The 22,586-nt window shown below is 44.2% G+C and overlaps 1 protein-coding gene across 2 annotated transcripts in view; it reads right to left on the minus strand.

Annotated features, from left to right (window-relative positions):
- ACAP2 (ArfGAP with coiled-coil, ankyrin repeat and PH domains 2) overlaps window positions 1-22,586 on the minus strand; it is a 136,145-nt gene that overhangs the window by 34,723 nt on the left and 78,836 nt on the right. For both annotated transcript variants that reach the window (XM_077290367.1, XM_077290366.1), the window contains 3 exons: window positions 21,145-21,214; window positions 19,573-19,667; window positions 11,094-11,278 (listed from right to left, as the gene is read on the minus strand). In XM_077290367.1, coding sequence (XP_077146482.1) covers window positions 11,094-11,278; window positions 19,573-19,667; window positions 21,145-21,214 — 350 coding nt within the window. The remainder of the gene's footprint in view (window positions 1-11,093; window positions 11,279-19,572; window positions 19,668-21,144; window positions 21,215-22,586) is intronic.

Here is a 22,586-nt window from a genome sequence, read left to right on the forward strand (position 1 = left end):
TGCCATACCCTGTGGACAGCGCTTGATTGGAGCTAATTTCATCCTACAACAGGACAATGACCCAAAGCACACCTCCAAATTATGCAAGAACTATTTAGAGAAGAAGCAGGCAGCTGATATTCTATCTGTAATGGAGTGGCCAGCGCAGTCATCAGATCTCAACCCCATTGAGCTGTTGTGGGAGCAGCTTGACCGTATGGTGTGCAAAATGTGCTCATCAAGCCAAACCAACTTGTGGGAGGGGCTTCAGGAAGCATGGGGTGAAATTTCTCCAGATTACCTCAGCAAATTAACTGCTAGAATGCCAAAGGTCTGCAATGCTGTAATTGCTGCAAAGGGAGCATTCTTTGACGAAAGCAAAGCTTGAAGAAGAAAATTATTATTTCAAACAAAAATCTTTTTTTCGAACCTTATCAATGTCTGGACTAGATTTTCAATTCATTTGGCAGCTCATTTGATTAATAAAAGTATGAGTTCTCATGGAAAACACAAAATTGTCTGGGTGACCCTAAACTTTTGAACGGTAGTGTATGTATCTTTTTATAGAGTATGTAAACTTCTGGTTTCAACTGTAAGAAAAACATTGATTTCTCTGGAATTGGACAATGGATCACATATACCACGGTATCATTTTATGCCCATACATGCCCATATACACGGCTTAGGAGGGTTGATCCTACTGACAGTTGCCCTTTAATTATGAGCCAGTCTCCTAAGTATAGCAACCCAGGAAAAAAGGGAGAAACATCCAAACTCCCTATATTGCCATTTAAATGTTTTTTTGTTTTAGGACAAATGCTGTCATCTTTAGATCACTGTCAGTACAACTGTTTTACATACCGTTTCATATTTTAATGAATTTCAATAGTGCAGGGACTGGCCAGCGGCTCTCCCGACCTGAACATGACAGCTGCACAGAAATACATGCAGCTGTCACTCTCGAATTGGGAGAGCCGCTGGCCAGTCCACGTACTGCATTCTGACCTTGCCCCGATTTATACGGCTGTCTGACTCTACCCTTATTTAAATTCATTAAAATACAAAATGGTATGTAAAAAAGCCACAGTTGTTACTGACTGTTTTCTAAAGATGACAGCATTTGTTACAATTCATTTAGTCAAGTTATATGTTAAAACATGGACAGCTCTCACTGCCTGTTAATTACTTAACCGTACGAAGGCGGGGCCAGTGACACCAGAGCTGATTGGGTGCTGGGGTTGTGTGATAACAACCGTATGAGAGCCGTGGGAACATGAGTGCCGACACTGCTGGAACGCACGGTGCAGACACGGGAGGTGAGTACAAGCTTTATTATTTGATTGGGGCCAAGTGTGGGGCATGAAAAGGGTTGTCCTAGTAGTGGACAACTTCTTTAATGAGGCCTAATAGAGGTGATACCTTTTTATTGAAATCAAGTCTATAATGATGATAAAATTACTCCTGAGAAATTATCTCCATCGAACAGGAAGTGTCAACCGAGGACTACCTCGAGTAGTAATACCTGTAATATTCTCGGATTTTTATATATATATATATATATATATATATATATATATATATATATATATATATATATATATATATATATATATATATATATATATATATATATATATATATATAGACATTGGAAATCAAAAAAATTATAAAATTTGATTAATACAATGGGACATTTTCCGATACATTCTTGTCATAAGATAGTTTCAAATAAGTAATTTTAAATATAACTTCCACATAACGCATAAAAAAATTTCAGCAACTTTTTTTTTTATTATTACAGGGCTACACTTAACACTTTCTCGCTGTATATACAATGGTTTTTCTGTAAAATAATCAATTAATATATTTCCAAATACTAGTGAATCTGAGCTACCACACAGAAAAGAAAAAACAAAACTACAACCCCCACCCGCCAAAACCCCCCAAAACAAAATAGCTTTGATTACTGTGCCATTATAATTATGAAGGTCATCACTATATACTGACCACTATGTACCCCCTTCTACATTATCAAACCATACTAGTGGGAAGAAACAATTGTAATTATATGTATAATATTAGTGCAGTAATCTCCTCAACGTGATAAAAAGTTGAGACAGTTTTCGAATACTTAAGGGAATAGAAATGGAGATTTTCATGAAAAATAAAAGAAAATAAAGATTTATATTTACAAGAAGCAGCAAATGAAGGCAACTGGAAAGAACCTAAGCAGCCAAGACTACACACTGTATAAGAGAGGTTACTTACTACTACGGAGCTTTGAGGAAGTATCAAAGTAGGAGAAGAGTGAGTCTAGCTCATCAGGACAGAAGAGAGACTCCCGCCTTGCTTCGTCACTGCTAACGGCAACCGCTGGCCACATAGAGGTTAGCAAAGCATAAAGCAGGCAGTAAAAGAGGAAAGAGGTCAAGTAAACCAGACAGCTATCTGGCAAAAGAAAGACTGTGAAAATTAATTATGAGATCATACTGTATTCCCTTATAGCAGTGCCAAAGAGAATGCCAACTAGATGTCCAATAAAAGCAGTACTAATACATATACAAGTATGCAATCTCCAGAAAATAGAATGCAACATACAGTCCCATGCAATATTTCCACTGAAAACATTAACATCTACCAGTGCAAAATGATGGTTAAATGGCACTATGAATATGACCAACAAGCATCTACTAATAAAGAGAAATTATATATAAAAAGCTATAACTGCAACACATTGCTTGCTAACCACAGATGTGCTGAAGCTGTAGAATAGTGCAAATCAACTGAATCTTATTTAGTAGGCCTACAATTACAAACAGTGACACAAATTATCCTTAGTACCTCACCTATATTGACTAAAGCAACACAAAGATTTTGGTATTGTATGTCATATGTACATACACACAGTTAGGGATATTAGGCTTTTGGGTGAAATTTCAGGATAATCCTAAAATGTACTCTAACCTTTTCAGGTTAACTAAGGGTATGTGTCCACGTTCAGGATTGCATCAGGATTTTACCTGCATAAAATCCTGACCAAATCTGCACCTGAGGTCACTGGCAGGTCACCTGCGCTGTCCTTGCGTGTTTTGCTCATTGTAAGGACATGCTGCGATCTTGCCGCGATCATGCTGCGGGTATGCCGCATGCGTGTTTTACTGCATAGTGGAGACGGGATTTCATGAAATCCCCTCCACTATGCTGTAACATCTGGACGCTGCGTTTTTGACGCTGCGGCTCTACGCTGCGTCAAAAACGCAGCGTTTCCTGAAAGTGGAAACATACCCTTAATGTGACCTTCTCTAAACTCCTAAATGCACATGTCCAAGTGTTCAATGTTTCAGTACTCTCTGCACAACTTGCTGTTCTCTAACAAGGAGCTTAATGACAAAATTCACAACAGGTGTTTAATCCATGAATCGCCCAATAAGTTTCAGGGTTCAATTACAATTGGTATTCAAACAGCCCTCCACATCATGCTGTTCAATTTTGACATCATGAGATCAAGACGAGACCTTACAATTCATCAACAGTACATCACCACTGAGAGGCTTCAAGCAGGATGTTCTCAGACGGAAGTGCCCACCGAGCTTAGAAGGTCACAGAGTGTCATCAGCAGGATGAAACAGATACAGAGAGACTGGAAGATTCACAGAAAGGCATAGAAGTGGACGTCCTATGGTCACATCCCAAACGGATGACAGCTTCATTGTGAACAATGCCCTTCGGAACCTGATGATGAATGTCACACAAATCCAGGCACATTTAAGGGAGGTGAGAAGGACCTAAGTGTCACATCAGTCTACTCAACTGTTTTCATCAGTGTGGTATGTGTGCTAGACGACCTGCAAGGGTAACTGACCAGACCACCAGTCAAAGACGTCATCATCTTGCATGAGCCAGGGAGCATCTATGCTGGACGAGGGAGCAGTGGGCCTCAGTGCTGTTCACTGATGAAAGTCGATTCATACTAATCAGAAATGATGTTGGAGACGTCAAGGAGAGCAACATGCATCAGCCACTGGTTGTCACCAGAAGGGCCTTTGGTGGTGGTGGTGTTACAGTGCTGGAAAGTGTGCCTAGTAAATACAGAACTCCCCTACACGTTGTGAATGGCACAGTGTCAAGCCCCTACTACTTGAATAATATCATTAATCCAGTCATGGTGCCTCTGCATAAACACAGGCCCAATTTAAATTTCATGGATAACAAGCCTCCAGCTCATCGAGGTTGCATCATTAGGAAACTGCAGCTGGAGAGTGGGGTAACTCAAATGACCTGAATGCCATAGAATACCTATGAGATCAGCTGATTCACCATGTAGAGGCTCGTAAGTCTGTACCCAGGAATCTCAATGACTTAAGGGCCGCCCTTCAAGAAGAGTGATATGCCTTGCCTCAGCAGACAATAACTCGACTTGTGCACAGCATGAGATGCTGTTGTCAAGCTGTACGGTAATTGAAGCACAAGGCCACATCACAAGTTACTGAGACATTGACATTTTTGTTGGGGTATGCCCACCACTGTTGTTGACTTTTGTTTCAATAAATTGTTTGAGATGAGGAAATCACCATTGCATGAGTCTACTTAAAGGTCCTACTTTCATGATAAGTTTACATTACACTGATATTTTATTATATTTACCATAAATTTCACCTGAAAGCCAAATATCCCTAACTTTTTGTAAGTACTGTATATACAACCCCTGGCAAAAATTATGGAATCACCTGCCTTGGAGGATGTTCAATCAGTTGTTTAATTTTGTAGAAAAAAAGCTGATCACAGAAATGGCACAAAACTAAAGTAATTTCAAATGGCAACTTTCTGGTTTTAAGAAACACTAATAGAAATCAAGAACAAAAAATGTGGTAGTCAGTAATGGTTACTTTTTTAACCAAGCATAGGGGAAAAATTATGGAGTCACTCAATTTTGAGGAAAAAAATTATGGAATCAACCTGTAAATTTTCATTCCCAAAACTAATACCTGCATCAAATTAGATCTGGTCATTAGTCTGCATCTAAAAAGGAGTGATCACACCTTGCAGAGCGGTTGCACCAAGTGGACTGAAATGAATCATGGCTCCAACAAGAGAGCTGTCAATTGAAACAAAGGAGAGGATTATCAAACTCTTAAAAGAGGGTAAATCATCATGCAATGTTGCAAAAGATGCTGGCTGTTCACAGTCTGCTGTGTCTAAAATCTGGAGCAAATACAAACAACATGGGAAGGTTGTTAAAGGCAAACATACTGGTAGACCAAGGAAGACATCAAAGCGTCAAGAGAGGAAACTTAAAGCAATATGTCTCCAAAACAGGAAATGCATAACAAAACAAATGAGGAACAAATGGGTGGAAACTGGAGTCAACGTCTATGACCGAACTGTAAAAGAAATGCCTAAAGGAAATGGGATTTACACACAGAAAAGCTAAACGAAAGCCATCATTAACACCAAAACAGAAAAAAAACAAGGTTACAATCGGCTAAGGAAAAGCAATCGTGGATTGTGGATGACTGGATGAAAGTCATATTCAGTGATGAATCGCCAATCTGCATTGGGCAAGGCGATGATGCTGGAACTTTTGTTTGGTGCCGTTCCAATGAGATTTATAAATATGACTGCCTGAAGAGAACATGCAAATTTCCACAGTCATTGATGACATGAGGCTGAATGTCAGGTAAAGGGGAGATGGCTGCCATTACATCTTCAAAAAATGCACAAGTTTATGTTGATATTTTGGACACGTTTCTTATCCCATCAATTGAAAGGATGTTTAGGGATGATGAAATCATTTTTCAAGATGATAATGCATCCTGCAATAGAACAAAACTGTGAAAACATTCCTTGAAAAAAAAGACACATAAGGTCAATGTCATGGCCTGCAAATAGTCCAGGTCTCAATCCAATTGAAAATCTTTGGTGGAAGTTGAAGAAAATGGTCCATGACAAGGCTCAAACCTGCAAAGCTGATCTGGCAACATCAATCAGAGAAAGTTGGAGCCAGATTGACGAAGAGTACTGTTTAACACTCATTAAGTCCATGCCTCAGAGACTGCAAGCTGTTATAAAAGCTAGAGGTGGTGCAACAAAATACTAGTGATGTTTTGGAGTGTTTTTTGGTTTATTTTTTTTAATGATTCCATAATTTTTCCCCTATGCTTGGTTAAAAAAAGTAACCATTACTGACTACCACATTTTTTGTTCTTGATTTCTTTTAGTGTTTCTTAAAGCCAGAAAGTTGCCATTAGAAATGACTGTAGGTTTGTGCCATGTCTGTGATCTGTTTTTTTTTCTACAAAATTAAACAACTGAACGAACATCCTCCAAGGCCGGTGATTCCATAATTTGCGCCAGGGGTTGTATATCTAGACATATTCCTACCTATAGGTTTTCCTGCACAGTGCTAACCTTGCTCTCTTTTGCCCTTAAGGTTGGATAACAGAGTGGGATGTGCCACTCTGTTCACCCCACAAACGACGGAAAGAACAGCCTGTAGTGTTTAATCTGTATCTCATTGGGATTGCTCATAGTATCTGATGCAGTCAACAATCAGGTAACCCCGTGGCCAGTACTTTGCCTTAATCCCCTCCTTGCTTATTCCCCAGAGCATGGCATTTTCCTTAGAGATGATGATGGGTCCAGTGCGCACAGAACCAAGCATTTTCAGAACAATTAAGTATGTCCCTCCATCTAGGCCTGCATTGCGCTAGCATCTTCCCCTACGGCCACGTTTCCTTCTCGCAATGTTTCCCTCATCAGCCCTCAGCAAATCTATTCCTCTATGGCGACCCCTGTAACACGCCTGCCTGGCCCATGGCGAGTATGGTCCTTTGCAGCGCAACTCTCCCCCCTTGGCCTGCCCATATCAGTTTCATTCCTCTGCGCACTCCCCTCTCCATCTGGCACTGTGTGGCTCATGGGGCCACAGTACTTCTCAGTAGTTCACTGAGGAGGGCATATTGTGCCAGCAGACAAGTTCAGCATCTGTTCTTCAGCTCCTTAAGTCTGCTACTTGGTCTTCAACATTTTTTCAACATTTTACTGATTACCAGTAGATGCAGGTCTTGGCTGAAAATCGCTGCAGGCTGTAGTTGTTCGCATGGTAGCCCAACGGATTGCTACTCTACCTACTGCAACAATGTCATTATGTTTCCTAACCCAGGGACTGCTTTGCGATGTCCCATGGTTTCTACTGTCACCCAACTCAATAAAATGCCAGAGGAAAAAATCTTTCTCGTAGCCTTAACTGGGGAACACAGGTTTTTTTTGAGGTTGCACCAGACTTCACCTATGACTTTCTGGGTGTCCCATGGTTTATTGTGTCCCCCAATGAAGGCCATGAGAAAGATTTAATGGAGAGTGCCAAAAATCACCTTTTTTGGAACAGACACTGTGCTTCTCTCTAGTGTGGATTAATGGTGTGAGCTAATATTTAGCATTAAGCAGATATGTTGTTTTTACATATACTGAATAATGAATTTTCCTCATAACAAGAAGCTGCCTTTGCTCAGACTTTTGATTAGAGGAAGAAATTGAGTCATATCAAGCCACATCTTACATAGAAAAAATAATTATCAGAGCTAATGATAAGAAGTTGACACAGGGAATATTGCTGCAATGTAACATGGTTAATGTTAATCACAGTGATAGATTATACAAACATTTTTGCAAAACCTTCAGCGACTGCAGGCAAGACTGTCACTTTTATTAATATGATGACTATATGACAATCTAAAGTCAGATTCTTAAACAACCAAATTAGCTGCATTTTCTGTTATAAGTTCTACAAAAATGGCTGCAGTTTGAAAAATATAAAAAAAACCTCTTCAAGTAAAATTAATATAATTCCACAACTTTGGCAACTGCACCGTTCTTTATTATCATTATACTACCATTTATATTTTTCGGTGGAAATTATATTTTAAAATGTATTTTGTGCATTAATACCAGTATAAAGTTTTAATTTTGATTACATTTCTTGCAGTTTTCACTATAAAGAATTATTGATACTATGAAATCATGAATTTGGGCTGGGTGTAAACCCCAGGAAGCTTTGATTATTGAAGGGGTTGTCCGGGACTTAAGATTCTAATGACTTCTCCTACTGTTTGGTTCAAAACCCTCATCAACTGATATGAGGAACTGCGGCAGACGGAAGCTTACAGTGTATGGAACCAGAACACCACATCTCCATACACAGGGTAGTGATCATCCTCAGAAACAGCTCAGATCCCAATGAAATGGATGTCATCTGGATGTGATGTCGAGGTGTCTGGCGCAGTACATTGTGACCTTCCTTCGGCTGCAGCTCCTGATGTCCAGTCGGACGTTGACTTCCACCCATCTGATATTGATGGGCTAAACCAAAGGAAAGGTTATCCCTTTTCAATGTGTTAGTCCTGGACAATACTTTTAAACACAAGAATACATACAGTATATATTAACACATGAACATCCAAATCCAAGCATTTGGAATAACACATGAACACAAGCTACGCATCAATGCAAGATATTCACGAGTAATGATCAGCACTGCAGGTGGAATGTAAAGATTTTCCAATCTTTTACTAATATGATATCATCCCCGTAATTTAACTACTAAGCTATAGCAATGACATGCCATGCAGACTGACTGATATCGCACCTAAGTTTTAGAGGAGGAAATTAGGAAAAAAAATTGAAGCAAAAAATGTGGTCAAATCTGTACTTAATATCCCTTATACTGGTAAATATGGTCCCCTCATCCCTACCCTGGTATGCATGGCCCCCTTTTCCCTACCTTGGTATGCATGGATCCTTCATCTCTATCCTGGGATGCATGCCCTCTCATCCCTATCCTGGTAGGAATGGTCCCCTTCATCCCTATCCAGGCAGGAATGATCGCCTTTATCCCTATTCTAATATGCAGGGCCTCCATCTCATCCTAATATGCATACCCCCATCCCTATCCTGGTATGCAGGGCCATCATCTCGTCCTAGTATGTATGCCCCCATTCCCTATCCTGGTATGAAGCGCCCTCATCTCATCCTACTATGCATGCCCCATCCCCATCCTGGTATGCAGGGCCCCCTTCCAGGCCTAGTATGCATGGCCCCAGCCCTATCCTGGTATGCAGGGTCCCCATCTCATCCTAATATGCTTGGACCCCATCCTTATCCTGGTATGCAGGGCCCCCATCTTGTCCTAGTATACATGGCCCAATCCCTATCCTGGTGTGCAGGGCCTCCATCTCGCCCTAGTATGCATGGCCCTCATACTTATAGTGGTATGCATGGCCCCAGGGCCCTCATCTCGTCCTAGTATGCAGAGCCCCCTCCATATTTTGGTATGCAGGGCCCCCATCTCGTCCTAGTATGCATGGCCCCATCCTTATTCTAGTATGATTGGCCCCATCCTATTGGCCCCCACCCCATCAGAAAACATAGAAAAAAACATTACACTTACTTTCCCGGCGCTCCCTCGCAGCATCTTGTTCCGATGCCAGCAGCTACTTTCTGCTTGTAAGCAGCGCATGGCAGGGACGTCATATGCTACTCACAAGCAGAGCACAGCTGCCGGAATACTCAATGCTCTGCACGCTGGGACTGTACGTGCAGAGAGCAGTGAGTATTCATTACTCTTCAGTAACGCGCACAGTGCCAGCTGCCGGCTTCCTGCTGCTGCCGGAGGTCACGTGTGCCGCTACTTAAGAGAAATGAATATTCACCTCTCTCCACGGCCAGAGAGGTGAATATTAATTTCTCTTAAGTAGCGGCACACATGACCGCCCGTCAGCTGCAGGAAGGCTCCAGCTGTCACTGTGCGCGATACTGAAGAGCAATGAATACTCACTGCTCTCTGCGTGCACAGTCCTGGCGTGCAGAGCAGTGAGTATTCCGGCAGCTGTGCTCTGCTTGTGAGTAGCATATGACGTCCCTGCCATGTGCTGCTTACAAGCATAAAGCAGCTGCTGGCAATGGAGCAGGACACTGCGAGGGAGCGTCGGGAAGTTAAGTGTAATGGTTTGGTCTTTTTATGTTTTCTGATGGGGCCATGCATTCCAGGAGCAGGGTTGGGAGCCAATCATACCAGAATAAGGATGGGACCATGCATACCAGGACTGGGATCAGGATGCTAAAGAGAAATTAATATTCATTGCCCTCCACACCCCTAGGCGTGGAATGCAGTGAATACTCATTTCTCTTTAGACCCGCTGCTCCGCCGATGCACCTCCCCACAACAGCCAAAGCCGGTACATCCGGACTATAAGACGCACCTTCCATTTTCCTCCACATTTTGGGAGGAAAAAAAAGTGTGTCTAATAGTCTGAAAAATACGGTAGATTTTCCCAAATAACTCAAAAACCACTTTAAAGTGATAAAGGGATACTCCTATCCCATAGAGTGAAGTCATATCATTAGGCTATGCCATCTCTTTGTGTTTGTGGAGCTTCAACCTATCAGACGCCAACGGTTTCTGAAAATAAATGGGCCACAGCACTGACATGGCATAGAGTCACTCTCTAATTCTTGCCAGCTCGGCTGCACAGGTCCATTCACCTGAATGTAAAGCATTCTCAGAATCATGGGGGTCCCAAAGGTTTGGAAGTGTAAAACCCATACAAGGCGGTCTCCAGAACTCGCATATTGATGTCCTACCCTATAAATTACGTGTACTAAGGATAGGTCATTCATATTGGATCAGTACACGACAATGCACCCTTTAAGTTATTTTTAAAAGTTACTTAAGGTGGAGGGTCAGTTTATGCAATAGTAAAGATGAGCACATTTATATGTGTGCGATGTTCATCAGCCCTCCAACAAATTCTAGACAATGAAGGAATCAGTGTTTTAGCATATGTTATCCTAAATGGTAACTACAGTTATGTAAAAGGGATTGTATTAGCATGCTAAGTGAATTTTCAGTTTCTATAACCACAATGTGTATTTATTAGTGCATCATTAAAAACTTAGTAAAATTCCCTTTCTCAATTATGAAAAATCTGTTTTTATAATTTTCTGTCTAATTCCATATATATGGGAGGTCATATAACGCGGAATTAAAAAAAAGTAATTTTAACTCCAAAGATAGTAGCACTTGATGTAGTCAGTGTGCACACTGCACTGGGGCTTACCGGAGGCTCTGGATGCAGCTCTGCTGAGCTCTTCTACACCCAAGCTTTTATCACTGGAGCTCAGGCGGTTATCACTGCTCTTCCGGGATAACATTTTCTTCCTGGCCATTAGCTTGGATTCAACACTATTATCCACAAATTTCTTCTCCACATACTTTGCTTTGATGTAGGCCTCTTTCTCCTGCCTTTCATAGTGTGAGAAAGAAGGTTGCCATTACAAGAATCTTCTTCATAAGTTACTCAAAAACCCATCACAACTCTATCTACTGACTAAAAGCACAAACAATGCAGACATTATGGGTTTGACTTTTACATCCCGCTGTGGGAAGAGGCAATGTTGCCTTTAGGAATAACAATTAATTCATATGCGTGTCTCCTGAGGATCTACTACAAGAAAAGCAGCAGGTAGATATGTAGTGCTCTTCATAAAAGGGACAATAGTCAAGCAAATTCAATATATATTGTATTTAATAGAATTAATGAGAATTAAAGAATAAAAATTATTCTTAAAAGGGAGTTCACTACCTGGAAACCCATTTTCAAATGTAGTCATCCCCCTTGTAAAATACAAACAACATACACCGTGTGCAGAATTATTAGGCAAGTTGTATTTTAGAGGATTATTTTTATTATTGATCAACAACTATGTTCCCAATCAACCCAAAAGACTCAAATATCAAAGCTTAATATTTTTGGAAGTTGGAGTGGTTTTTTTAGATTTGGCTATCTTAGGAGCATATCTGTTTGTGGAAGTAACGATTACCGTGCAGAATTATTAGGCAACTTAATAAAAGAGGGATTTTTGGTACTTACCGTAAAATCTCTTTCTTGGAGCCTTCATTGGGGGACACAGATAACCGTGGGTGTATGCTGCTGCTAGGAGGCTGACACTATGCAAAAAAGGAAAAAGAGTAGCTCCTCCCTGGCAGTATACACCCACAGACAGGCATCAAGCACCTCAGTTGGTGTAAAAAGCAGTAGGAGAAGCGACAACTCAGAATGTATAAGTACCAACTAAACCAGGGAGCTCAGGCCCCAAACACGGTACAAAAACAAACAAGCAGGGAGGGTGCTGTGTCCCCCAATGAAGGCTCCAAGAAAGAGATTTTACGGTAAGTACCAAAAAATCCCTCTTTCTTTATCGCTTCATTGGGGGACACAGATAACCGTGGGACGTCCAAAAGCAGTCCCAGAGAAGGGTGGGTAGAAAAAGACTAAGAAGGGCTCAGGTCAGCCGGTGTGCAACCGCCGCCTATAGTACCTTCCTACCAAAACCTGCATCAGACGAGGCCTGTGTATGAACCCTATAGAACCTTGTAAAAGTGTGCAAAGACAACCAGGTTGCGGCCTTGCAAACCTGCAAGGCGGAGGCCTGGTGACGAACAGCCCAAGAAGCTCCGACAGCTCTGATGGAGTGGGTCCGCACCCCAGGAGGGGGCCGTGTCTCATGAACACGGTAGGATTCCGTTATCGCTGAACGAATCCAGCGAGAGATCATGGATTTGGACGCTTGAAGGCCTTTCCGGCGACCCTCAGAGATGACAAACAGAGAATCGGATTGGCAAAAGGGGGCAGTTCTAGATAGACCCGAATGGCCCTGACCACATCCAGTTTGTGAAGAGACTTCTCCAGGGGATGAACCGGGGAAGGGCAAAATGAGGGAAGGATGATGTCCTCATTTATGTGGAAAGAAGATACCACCTTGGGAAGGAACGCAGGGACAGGTCTGAGAACTACCTTGTCCTGATGAAGAACCAGAAACGGGGAACGGCAGGATAAGGCTGCCAACTCGAAGGGAACGGAAAGGAGGAGCAAGATGCACAACTCCCTGGAGAAAGGTCTTTACCTGAGAAATGGAAGACAAGTCCCTTTGGAAAAGAATGGACAAAGCGGAGACTTGGCCCTTTAGGGTACTGAGGGAGAGTCCCGAATCGAGACCTGACTGAAGGAAGCCAAGAAAGTCCGGAAGGGAAAAGGACATAGGAAAAACCTGGTTTGTTTCACACCACTGGAAAAAGGCCTTCCAGTACCTGTGGTAAATGCGAAAAGAAGCCGGCTTTCTGGCTCTGATCATGGTCTGTATGACCTGTTGAGAAAAACCGGACTCCCTCAGGACCGCGGCCTAAACAGCCATGCCGTTAAACTCAGACTGAGAACTCTGGTGGAAAAGCGAGCACTGTGAGAGAAGGTCTGGGCGGTCTGGGAGTCTCCAAGGGGTATCGGCGAGCATGTTCACGAGCTCCGCGTACCAAGGGCGCCTTGGCCAGTCTGGCACTATCAGGATAAATGGAATTCCCTCCAACTTTATCTTCTTTACTACCCTTGGAATCAAGGGAAGAGGGGGGAACAGGTAAGGAAACAAACTGGGACCACGGCATTATCAGAACGTCGTGGCCAATGGCCAGAGGGTCCCAGGATCTGGCTACAAACTGAAGTACCTTGTGGTTCATCCGAGACGCCATAAGGTCGACGTCCGGAGTGCTCCAGCGATGACCAATTTGTTCGAAGACTGAGGGATGGAGAGACCACTCGCCTGCTGCCAGACCCTGGCAGCTGAGGAAATCGGCTGCCCAATTTTCGACCCCCGGGATGTTAACAGCTGATCTGGCCGGAACGTGGCATTCCGCCCACCTTAGAATTTTTGCCGTTTCCGCCATCACCTGACTGCTGCGAGTCCCGCCCTGGTGGTTCAAGTACGCCACGGCTGTGGCGTTGTCCGATTAAATGCGGACGAGATGGCCGGTCAGGAGAGACTGCCAGTGGCATAGGGCAAGGAAGATTGCTCTGATCTCCAGGAGATTGATGGGAAGAAGAGCCTCCTGGGCGGTCCAGCGGCCCTGCGCTGTGTGTTGTTGAAAGACTGCTCCCCATCCGAGCAGGTTGGCATCGGTGGTGATGACCTGCCACCGAAAGGGAAAGAAGGACCTCTCTCTCAGGACCGAAGAGGACAAAGTCCACCAGGTTAGGGACTGCCGTACTTGGAGAGGAAGACAAACAGGATGGTCCAAAGAGGTCGCGGACCTTTTCCAGGCAGACAGAAGAGACAGCTGGAGAGTGCGAGTGTGGAACTGGGCGAAGGGTACGGCCTCCATGGAGGCTACCATCTTTCCCAGGACTCCCATACAGAACCATAGTGAGCGGGGAGCTGGGTATTTTAGAGATCGGACTGCTTTACAGAGAGCAGTGAACTTGTCCTTTGGGAGAAAGACCAGAGCCAACTTCGTGTCGAATTTCATACCCAGGAAGGACAGGCACTGGGAAGGAATCACAGAGGACTTGTCTCGGTTGATGATCCAGCCGAGACGAGTCAGAGTGTCCAGAGAGATTTGGAGACTTCGAGCACAGTCTCGATGGGATGATCCCTTGATCAACAGGTCGTCCAGGTAAGGGATAATTAGAATCCCCCTGGAACGAAGAATTGCCATGACCGTCGCCATGATCCTGGTGAAAACTCTGGGGGCAGACGCCAGACCGAAAGGAAGGGCCGTGAATTGGTAGTGGTAGTCCTGGATTGCAAACCGAAGGAATCTCTGGTGCAGTTCACAAATGGGAACATGAAGGTATGCATCTTGAATGTCCACCGAGCAGAGAAACTCCCCGGGTTCCATGGCGGTGATCACTGACCGTAAGGATTCCATCCTGAAGTGGCGGAGACGGACGTGGCGGTTCAATAGCTTTAGATCCAGAATCGGACGGAGAGCCGTCCTTCTTCGGGACTACGAAGAGGTTCTAGTAGAACCCGGAAAACCGTTCATTGGAAGGAACGAGAACAACTACTCTGGCGGCAACCAGGGAAGACACGGCCTGAAGAAAACCGGGTAACTGGGACAGCTGTTTCGGTGGACGAGAGAGAAAGAAGCGACTTTCCGGGAGGGAAGAAAATTCGATCTTGTAGCCGGAGGTGACGATCTCTCTGACCCAGGCATCGCTGACCACCGATAGCCATGCGTCCTTGAAAGAAGCCTGCCTCCCACCCTGGAAAGATTTCCAGGTGGGGCAACCCATCACTTAGAACGGTATCTGTTGGAACGGGACCCAGAGGACCTTGAAGGTTGGCTCTTAGGCCTCCAGCTGGAGGCTGGCTTGTAAGGTTTCCTTCGTTCGCCCGAGGCCGCGGGGCGCTCCTGTTGCGATGAGGGGTCTGAGGTTGCAAATGGGCGAAAGGGCCGAGGGCCCTTTCTGTTGAAAAAGTGTTTGGGCCTACACTGAGGAGGAGAGGTGCATTTGCCTCCAGTTGGGTCCGAAATTATCTGCTCTAGCTGAGCTCCAAACAGCTTGGAGCCCTGGAAGGCTAAGTTGGTGAGGGACTTTTTGGAAGTGGTATCTGCGCTCCATGCGTTCAGCCAAAGGATGAGGCGAATAGCCACGATGTTGCTACTTGCTCTGGCCGCACAAGCTGCTGCATCCAAGGAGGCAGTCAGAAGGTATTTGCCAGCGTGGTTAATCTGGTGTGCAAGTTCGGCTAGCTCGTCTGGAGAAGCCGAAGCTAAAATGCCCCGGCGAAGAATCTTGGCCCAGGCAGAGATGGCCTTCGCCACCCAGGTGGAGGCGAAACTGGGGCAGAGGGAAGCGCCCGTTGCCTCAAAGGCTGATTTGGCTAGTGCCTCAATCTGTCTGTCCGCCGCGTCCTTACGAGACGCACCGTCCGGTAAGGACAGAACTGTCTTAGAAGAAAGACGGGAAACTGGCGGGTCCACTTTGGGGGACTCTGCCCACCTGGAAAGAAGATCGGCACTAAAAGGATATAGAACGTCCAGGTGTTTTCTGCCCGAAAAACGCTTTTCGGGATGCTCCCAGTGTTTAGACAAGGTAGACTCAAACTCCTAGTGGTTGGGAAAGGAGCGAGAGGGACGTTTTACTCGCTTAATGGACACGGAAGGATCCTGGGAAGGAGACTCGTCCTGCTTAAGTTTGAGGGTTTGAGAGCTAGCCGAGATGAGACTATCAACGATAGCCTGCATACTAGAAGTCTGGTCTGAATCAGAGTCAGACCCGGACTGGGAATCTATATCCAACCCAAGGTCCTCCTCCAAAGAGGGGAATTGGGAAGAGGAGAGCAGCTCGGGCACTGGAGAGCTGGATGAAGAGCCAGACAGAGTCCTCTTTCTAGAACGGCTGGCGGGTCTGTCTCTTTGAGGGTCGGTATCAGGTGTGTGCGAATCGCCATGAGAGACGTTCGGAGCACTGGTGGCTGCAGACAGCTGTGGAAGTCGTTCAAGCACCTGGACCAGAGACTGAGATACCTTAGTCAGGTAAGAGACCGACTGGGACATGGCAACGGCCCACTCTGGAAGAGGGGGAGTGCACTCAACCCGTGCGTTGGAGGTTTCCTGAGGGGCAGACATGGTTGGAGGACTGCAGGACTGGCAGAAAGGCGACGACTGGCCTGCTGACCACTTCTTCTTGCAGCGTGCGCAAGCGTAATGAGTTATGGTAGGTTTGTAATGAGAGGCCCCAAGAGAGTTGAACATAAGTAGATTCTGATGCGCTTATACTAATAATAATAGGCTTGGGAGAACCTGGCCCAGTATAAGGGAGATCCTGAAGGGAGGTGCTGAGATAGCGCAGAAAAAAGCCTACCGGTACCGCAGACAGCAGAGTTATCTGTGTCCCTCAAACCGAGATTCCTCCCTCCAGATTGGAAGCGATGCGCACTGAGCTGCAGTTTCCAAGATGGAGGAAAAGCAGGAAGTCTCTGCGTTGAAGAAGGAGGCGTGCCTCAGAGATTGGCCGATGAAGGAGAAGGCCAAATGCTCCTGATAGGGTCGCTGCAAGAGGGGGCGTGCCACATATGAGGGGGCGGCCTGTGAGTGGCCGGAGAAATGACACAAAGAAAACACGTCCAAAAAGGGGGCGTGGCCAGCCGAAGCGACAAAAGTGAAAGTAAGACTCCTGGGGAAGAGGGGAAGTGACCGCAAACTAAAGAAAAAGAGGAGTGCTGGGATACCCGGTAAGGGGGAGAGCTAGAGAACATGCTGCGGGCACGCAATTCAAAAAACTCCCCGGACGCTGCAGAGACCGTGGGGTCCATGATCTTTTACCTTTCTTGTATTCCAATCCGGCTCCACATGTCATGAGGATCGTCCAGGGGCCCATGGTAGGGAGGGTCGCTGGATCACAAATTTGTCATCCAGAAGATGGTATCAACTCCCTTAACGAAGGGGGGAGGTCACCACCGTCTTCCTCTCAGCACTCTCCAAGGAGAGGGGTGAGGGGGACATTTGGCCAGGACAGCCACCATTTAGACCCTGGAGCACCTGTGAAGGTGACATGGGATAAAGTCCTGCCAGCGGCCTGAGAGATGCGATGTGGGTGACACCACACTGCTCGCACAGTCGCCTCTCTTGGGAAGGCAGAGAGAAAATAACACCCTGATTCCCTGGATTGCTGTATCTGAAAAACAAAGAAGAAAGTTACAAAAAAAACAACAAACCTGTAAGGAAACAAAGGTTAGCTGCGGATCTGAAGATCCAGGTCCGCCTCCTACAGACACTAAGCACAAACTGAGGTGCTTGGTGCCTGTCGGTGGGTGTATACTGCCAGGGAGCAGCTACTCTTTTTCCTTTTTTGCATAGTGTCAGCCTCCTAGCAGCAGCAGCAGCATACACCCACGGTTATCTGTGTCCCCCAATGAAGCGATAAAGAAAACCAAATATATTCCCATCTCACTTGTTTATTTTCACCAGATAAACCAATACAACTGCACAAAATTTAGAAATAAACATTTCTGACATGCAAAACAAAACCCCCAAAAATTAATGACCAATATAGCCACCTTTCTTTATGATGACACTCAACAGCCTTCCATCCATAGATTCTGTCAGTTGCTTTATCTGTTTACGATCAACATTGCGTGCAGCCACCACAGCCTCCCAGACACTGTTCCTAGAGGTGTACTGTTTTCCCTCCCTGTATATTTCACATTTTATGAGGGACCACAGGTTCTCTATGGGGTTCAGATCAGGTGAATAAGGGGGCCATGTCATTATTTTTTCTTCTTTGAGACCTTTACTGGCCAGCCACGCTGTGGAGTAGTTGGAGGCATGTGATGGAGCATTGTCCTGCATGAAAATCATGTTTTTCTTGAACGATGCTGACTTCTTCCTGTACCACTGCTTGAAGAAGTTGTCTTCCAGAAACTGACAGTAGGTCTGGGAGTTGAGCTTCACTCCATCCTCAACCCGAAAAGGTCCCACAAGTTCATCTTTGATGATACCAGCCCATACCAGTACCCCACCTCCACCTTGCTGGCGTCAAGTCGGAGTGGAGCTCTCTGCTCTTTACTGATCCAGCCTGTGGCCCATCTATCTGGCCCATCAAAAGTCACTCATTTCATCAGTCCATAAAACCTTTGAAAAGTCAGTCTTAAGATATTTCTTGGCCCAGTCTTGACGTTTTATCTTATGTTTCTTGTTCAAAGGTGGTCGTTTTTCAGCCTTACCCTGGCCATGTCCCTGAGTATTGCACACCTTCTGCTTTTTGTTACTCCAGTAACGTTGCAGCTCTGAAATATGGCAAAACTGGTGGCAAATGGCATTTTGGCAGCTTCACGCTTGATTTTCCTCAATTTATGGGCAGTTATTTTGCACCTCTTTGCCCAACACGCTTCTTGCGACCCTGTTGGCTATTTGCCATGAAACGCTTGATTGTTCGGTGATCATGCTTCAAAAGTTTAGCAATTTCAAGACTGCTGCATCCCTCTGCAACACATCTCACAATTTTGGACTTTTCAGAGCCAGTCAAATCTCTCTTCTGACCCATTTTGCCAAAGGAAGGGAAGTTGCCTAATAATTAAGCACACCTTATATAGGGTTTTGATGTCATTAGACAACACCCCTCCTCATTACAGAGATGCACATTACCTGATTTACTTAATTGGTAGTTGGCTCTCAAGCCTGAACAGCTTGGAGTAGGACAACATGTATAAAAAGTATCATGTGATCAAAATACAACTTGCCTAATAATTCTGCACACAGTGTATACAGCACTTACCTCCCGTACTCGAGCCATTCCATCGTTGTCGGGTGTTGTGTGACATTGTTATGTCACGTGAGCCGTGCTGCCAGTAAGAGTCAACTATTGGGCTGAAGCACTTTCCCCCCCTTCAGACAAGCAGAAGTGAAAGCGCTGCAGACACTGATTGGCAACAGGGGTCTCGTGGCATTACAATGTCAAGCACGCTCCAAGAGACCGCAAGCAGACATCCTTGGAATGGAGTCAGTGTAGGACGGGAGTATATTTTATTTTAAAAGCAGGACTACATTAAAAAAAGGGGTTGTCCAGGTTGTGGGAAATTCCTTCAGCAAATTCAAACCTCTACCGGTAAGAAAACAATCATATAGAAATTCTTAATAATGGTTATGTTGGCAAGGTCATACTTTTACCCTATTTCTATTTCAACAGTAAAATACCCCAAATAATATAGATATTATAAGGAAACAAAAAAGACATCATAGACACTTATTATATTTGAACTTACCGCTGACATCCATTTTGAGGCTTTTTTATTCCCATGGCATCAACACGTGCTTCATATATACTATTTATTACATCATTCCCTAATTCACACATCAGCTATGTAAATAAGGGGAAAATTAGAATACATTAAATATAAAGTTCACTGTAAATGCAATATACACAATCTTTACAAATGCAATAGCATCACAAGGTATGCAAATTTTCTCTTCAGAGAGGAAGAGGACAAGAACTCTAGCACCACCTGTTGGAAAAAGGATCCTAAAAGTCAATATCGACTCTTTAACAAGCCTTGCAATATGACTTGCGATAAAAGCCAAACCTGGATCTCAATTTGCAGACATGGTGTTTCAGGGTGTTGCCTATCGTCAGTGCAAGGTATGACAACTAATTTGGCTAGCTAAGACCCTCTGGACTTGAGTCTAAGGGGTAACGTTTCTCCTTGTGGGAGAGTCACCTAGCCAAATCAAATCTCATACTTTGCATTGACGAGAGGCAACACCCCAAAACAGTGTAACAGTAAATTGAGATTTTGATTTGCTATTTATCTCAAGTCATATTGCAAGGATTTTTAAAGGGTTGATATTGACGTTTAGTATTCCAATAGGTGGCGCTAAAGTTTTAGTCCTCTTTCTCTCTGAAGATACAATTTGCATATTTCATTTCCCAGAGGAGCATGCATGGCTTATAAGTCTCCAGACTGACATGCCAGGCTTAGCACTCTCCATAAGGAGAAACGTTACCCCTTAGATCCCTGTCACAATGTATAAAAGGCACATTCAATGCTTTAAAGGGAACGAAAATGAAATCTTGCTTATATTGCTCTAAAGAATTTTGATATTTTTTAGGACATCTGTATTTTGAACAAACTCCTGAAATATTCACGTTTGTAGTTTTCATACTGTGCACTGGGCCTCACAATAGGCTGGTACTTCCTATTGTATAAATCTTGCTTTAAAAGAGATATATCTTAGTAATCAAACACAGGATTCCCATTAAAAGAGAGGTAACAAATCTATTATAAAAGCGGTCACAGGACCATCATTGACATTAGGTGATGGTCCCAACCCATTTCATCCCTCTCCCCTGTACAGTGACATCTGCCCAGATCACACCTTAAAAAAATTATCCTAAGGCTAGGTTCACATTGCGTTAATGTGTGCACGCTAACGGACAGCGTTGCACGGCGAAAATGTCGCAATTAACGCCGTGCAACGGGTCCGTTAGCGTGCCCATTGACAGCAATGTGAAGTTTCCCTCTAGCGCATCGCAAGCGCGTGCCGTTTTTCGGTTCGCGCTAGCGATGTGCCGGTCTTTTGTAGCGCGCCTCGGACGCTGCTTGCAGCGTCCGCGGTGCGCCCGAGGTCCGTTCCCCGCTCTCGCAGATCGGGGATCTGCGAGAGCGGGGACGTTAACGCGACCCCTAAAAAAAATTACGTTAGCGTAATCCGCTAGCGCTATCGCTAAACGGATTGCCCTAACGCAATGTGAACCTAGCCTTATAAAGTTAAATAGATCTCCAGACTACAGGATTGTATGGTTCAGCCGTCTGCTATAAAGAGATTAAAATAAGTACCTTTAGTAGTTCAGGCTCCCATGTGTCCAAAGTTAAAGATCGCACTTTAGAAAAATGCACACCAAGACTCCTGTAGTGTAAAAAAAAAAAAAAAAAAATTACGATTATAAAGGCAATACACACGGTCATGCCCAAAAATTAGCATACTATACTATTGTTCCTCTTTAACAGTCACATTAGAATTCAGAAACCTTTCACATTGCTTCATTCTTGTAAAATTAGCAACTCAAAAATATTGGCAAGTGTCACAGCACGTAGACGTACACTGCTCTCCATCATATGCACATAGCACGGGCACGCATATTCACTCCACACGACACCCTCAAAATATCAACCTCAGGGATGGGTAATTTTTTTCTGATTTTGCTTCCAAGTAGTAATAACTTAAAAAAAAAAAAAATGTTTTAGTGTAGTTGTACAAGACCTTGTTATTTTTACACCATTATTGGGGTACATACAGGCCACGATTCATCAAAACGGTCAATTTTTTTGCTGTTCTTAATAGTTGTGGTGGAGTGATATGCTTCTGATTCATGAGGAGGTGCGCTATGCCAGAAATTTAACTCCAGTCCCTGATCGGAGTAAGATTTCTGGAGTAAGTAATGCCACAGATGGTCATGAATTAGAGGAGTTGTAGCGCTCTATCCGGTCCCAGATCTGGCGATTTGGGCAGAGCTTAAGTAAACTTGCGTGGAAACGCAAAAAGTAGCTAAAGTTTTGTGCAAATTTCAAGCTACCCCAAAATTTTGCAACTTTTCAAAGCCATTTAAACCAGAATCTTAGCAAAATTTATTTCATGAATTGGGGCCATATGGTATTAAATAGGTTTTGTGACATTGTGGGTGGAGAAAAACCCAGCAATTTCGCCACTGTTTTTAAGGATTTTATTTAATGTCATTAATTTTGCTTCATAAGCTATGTTAGTTTTATTGTGTGATTCAGTAGGACTACAGCAACACTAAATTTATAGTTTGCTTTATCTCTACGTACATTGTTTCACAAAATAAAATTTTGTGTCTGTTATGAGAGTCTCATAACCAGGGCTGTGGAGTCGGTAAGCCAAACTTTCAACTCAGACTCCCTCATAAATGCCTCATTACTGAGCATGTACATAAAGTGCAGCACAGATTCATCTCCACTAAACCTCCGACCCCACAGCACTGCCTCACTACTGAGCATGTACATAAAGTGCAGCACAGATTCATCTCCACTAAACCTCCGACCCCAAAGCACTGCCTCACTACTGAGCATGTACATAAAGTGCAGCACAGATTCATCTCACCTAAACCTCTGAACCCAAAGCACTGCCTCACTACTGAGCATGTACATAAAGTGCAGCACAGATTCATCTCACCTAAACCTCAGACCCCACAGCACTGCCTCACTACTGAGCATGTACGTAAAATGCAGCACAGATTCAGCTCACCTAAACCTCCGACCCC

Source organism: Ranitomeya variabilis, chromosome 2 (genome assembly GCF_051348905.1).
Source record: "Ranitomeya variabilis isolate aRanVar5 chromosome 2, aRanVar5.hap1, whole genome shotgun sequence".
Lineage (NCBI taxonomy): Eukaryota > Metazoa > Chordata > Amphibia > Anura > Dendrobatidae > Ranitomeya > Ranitomeya variabilis.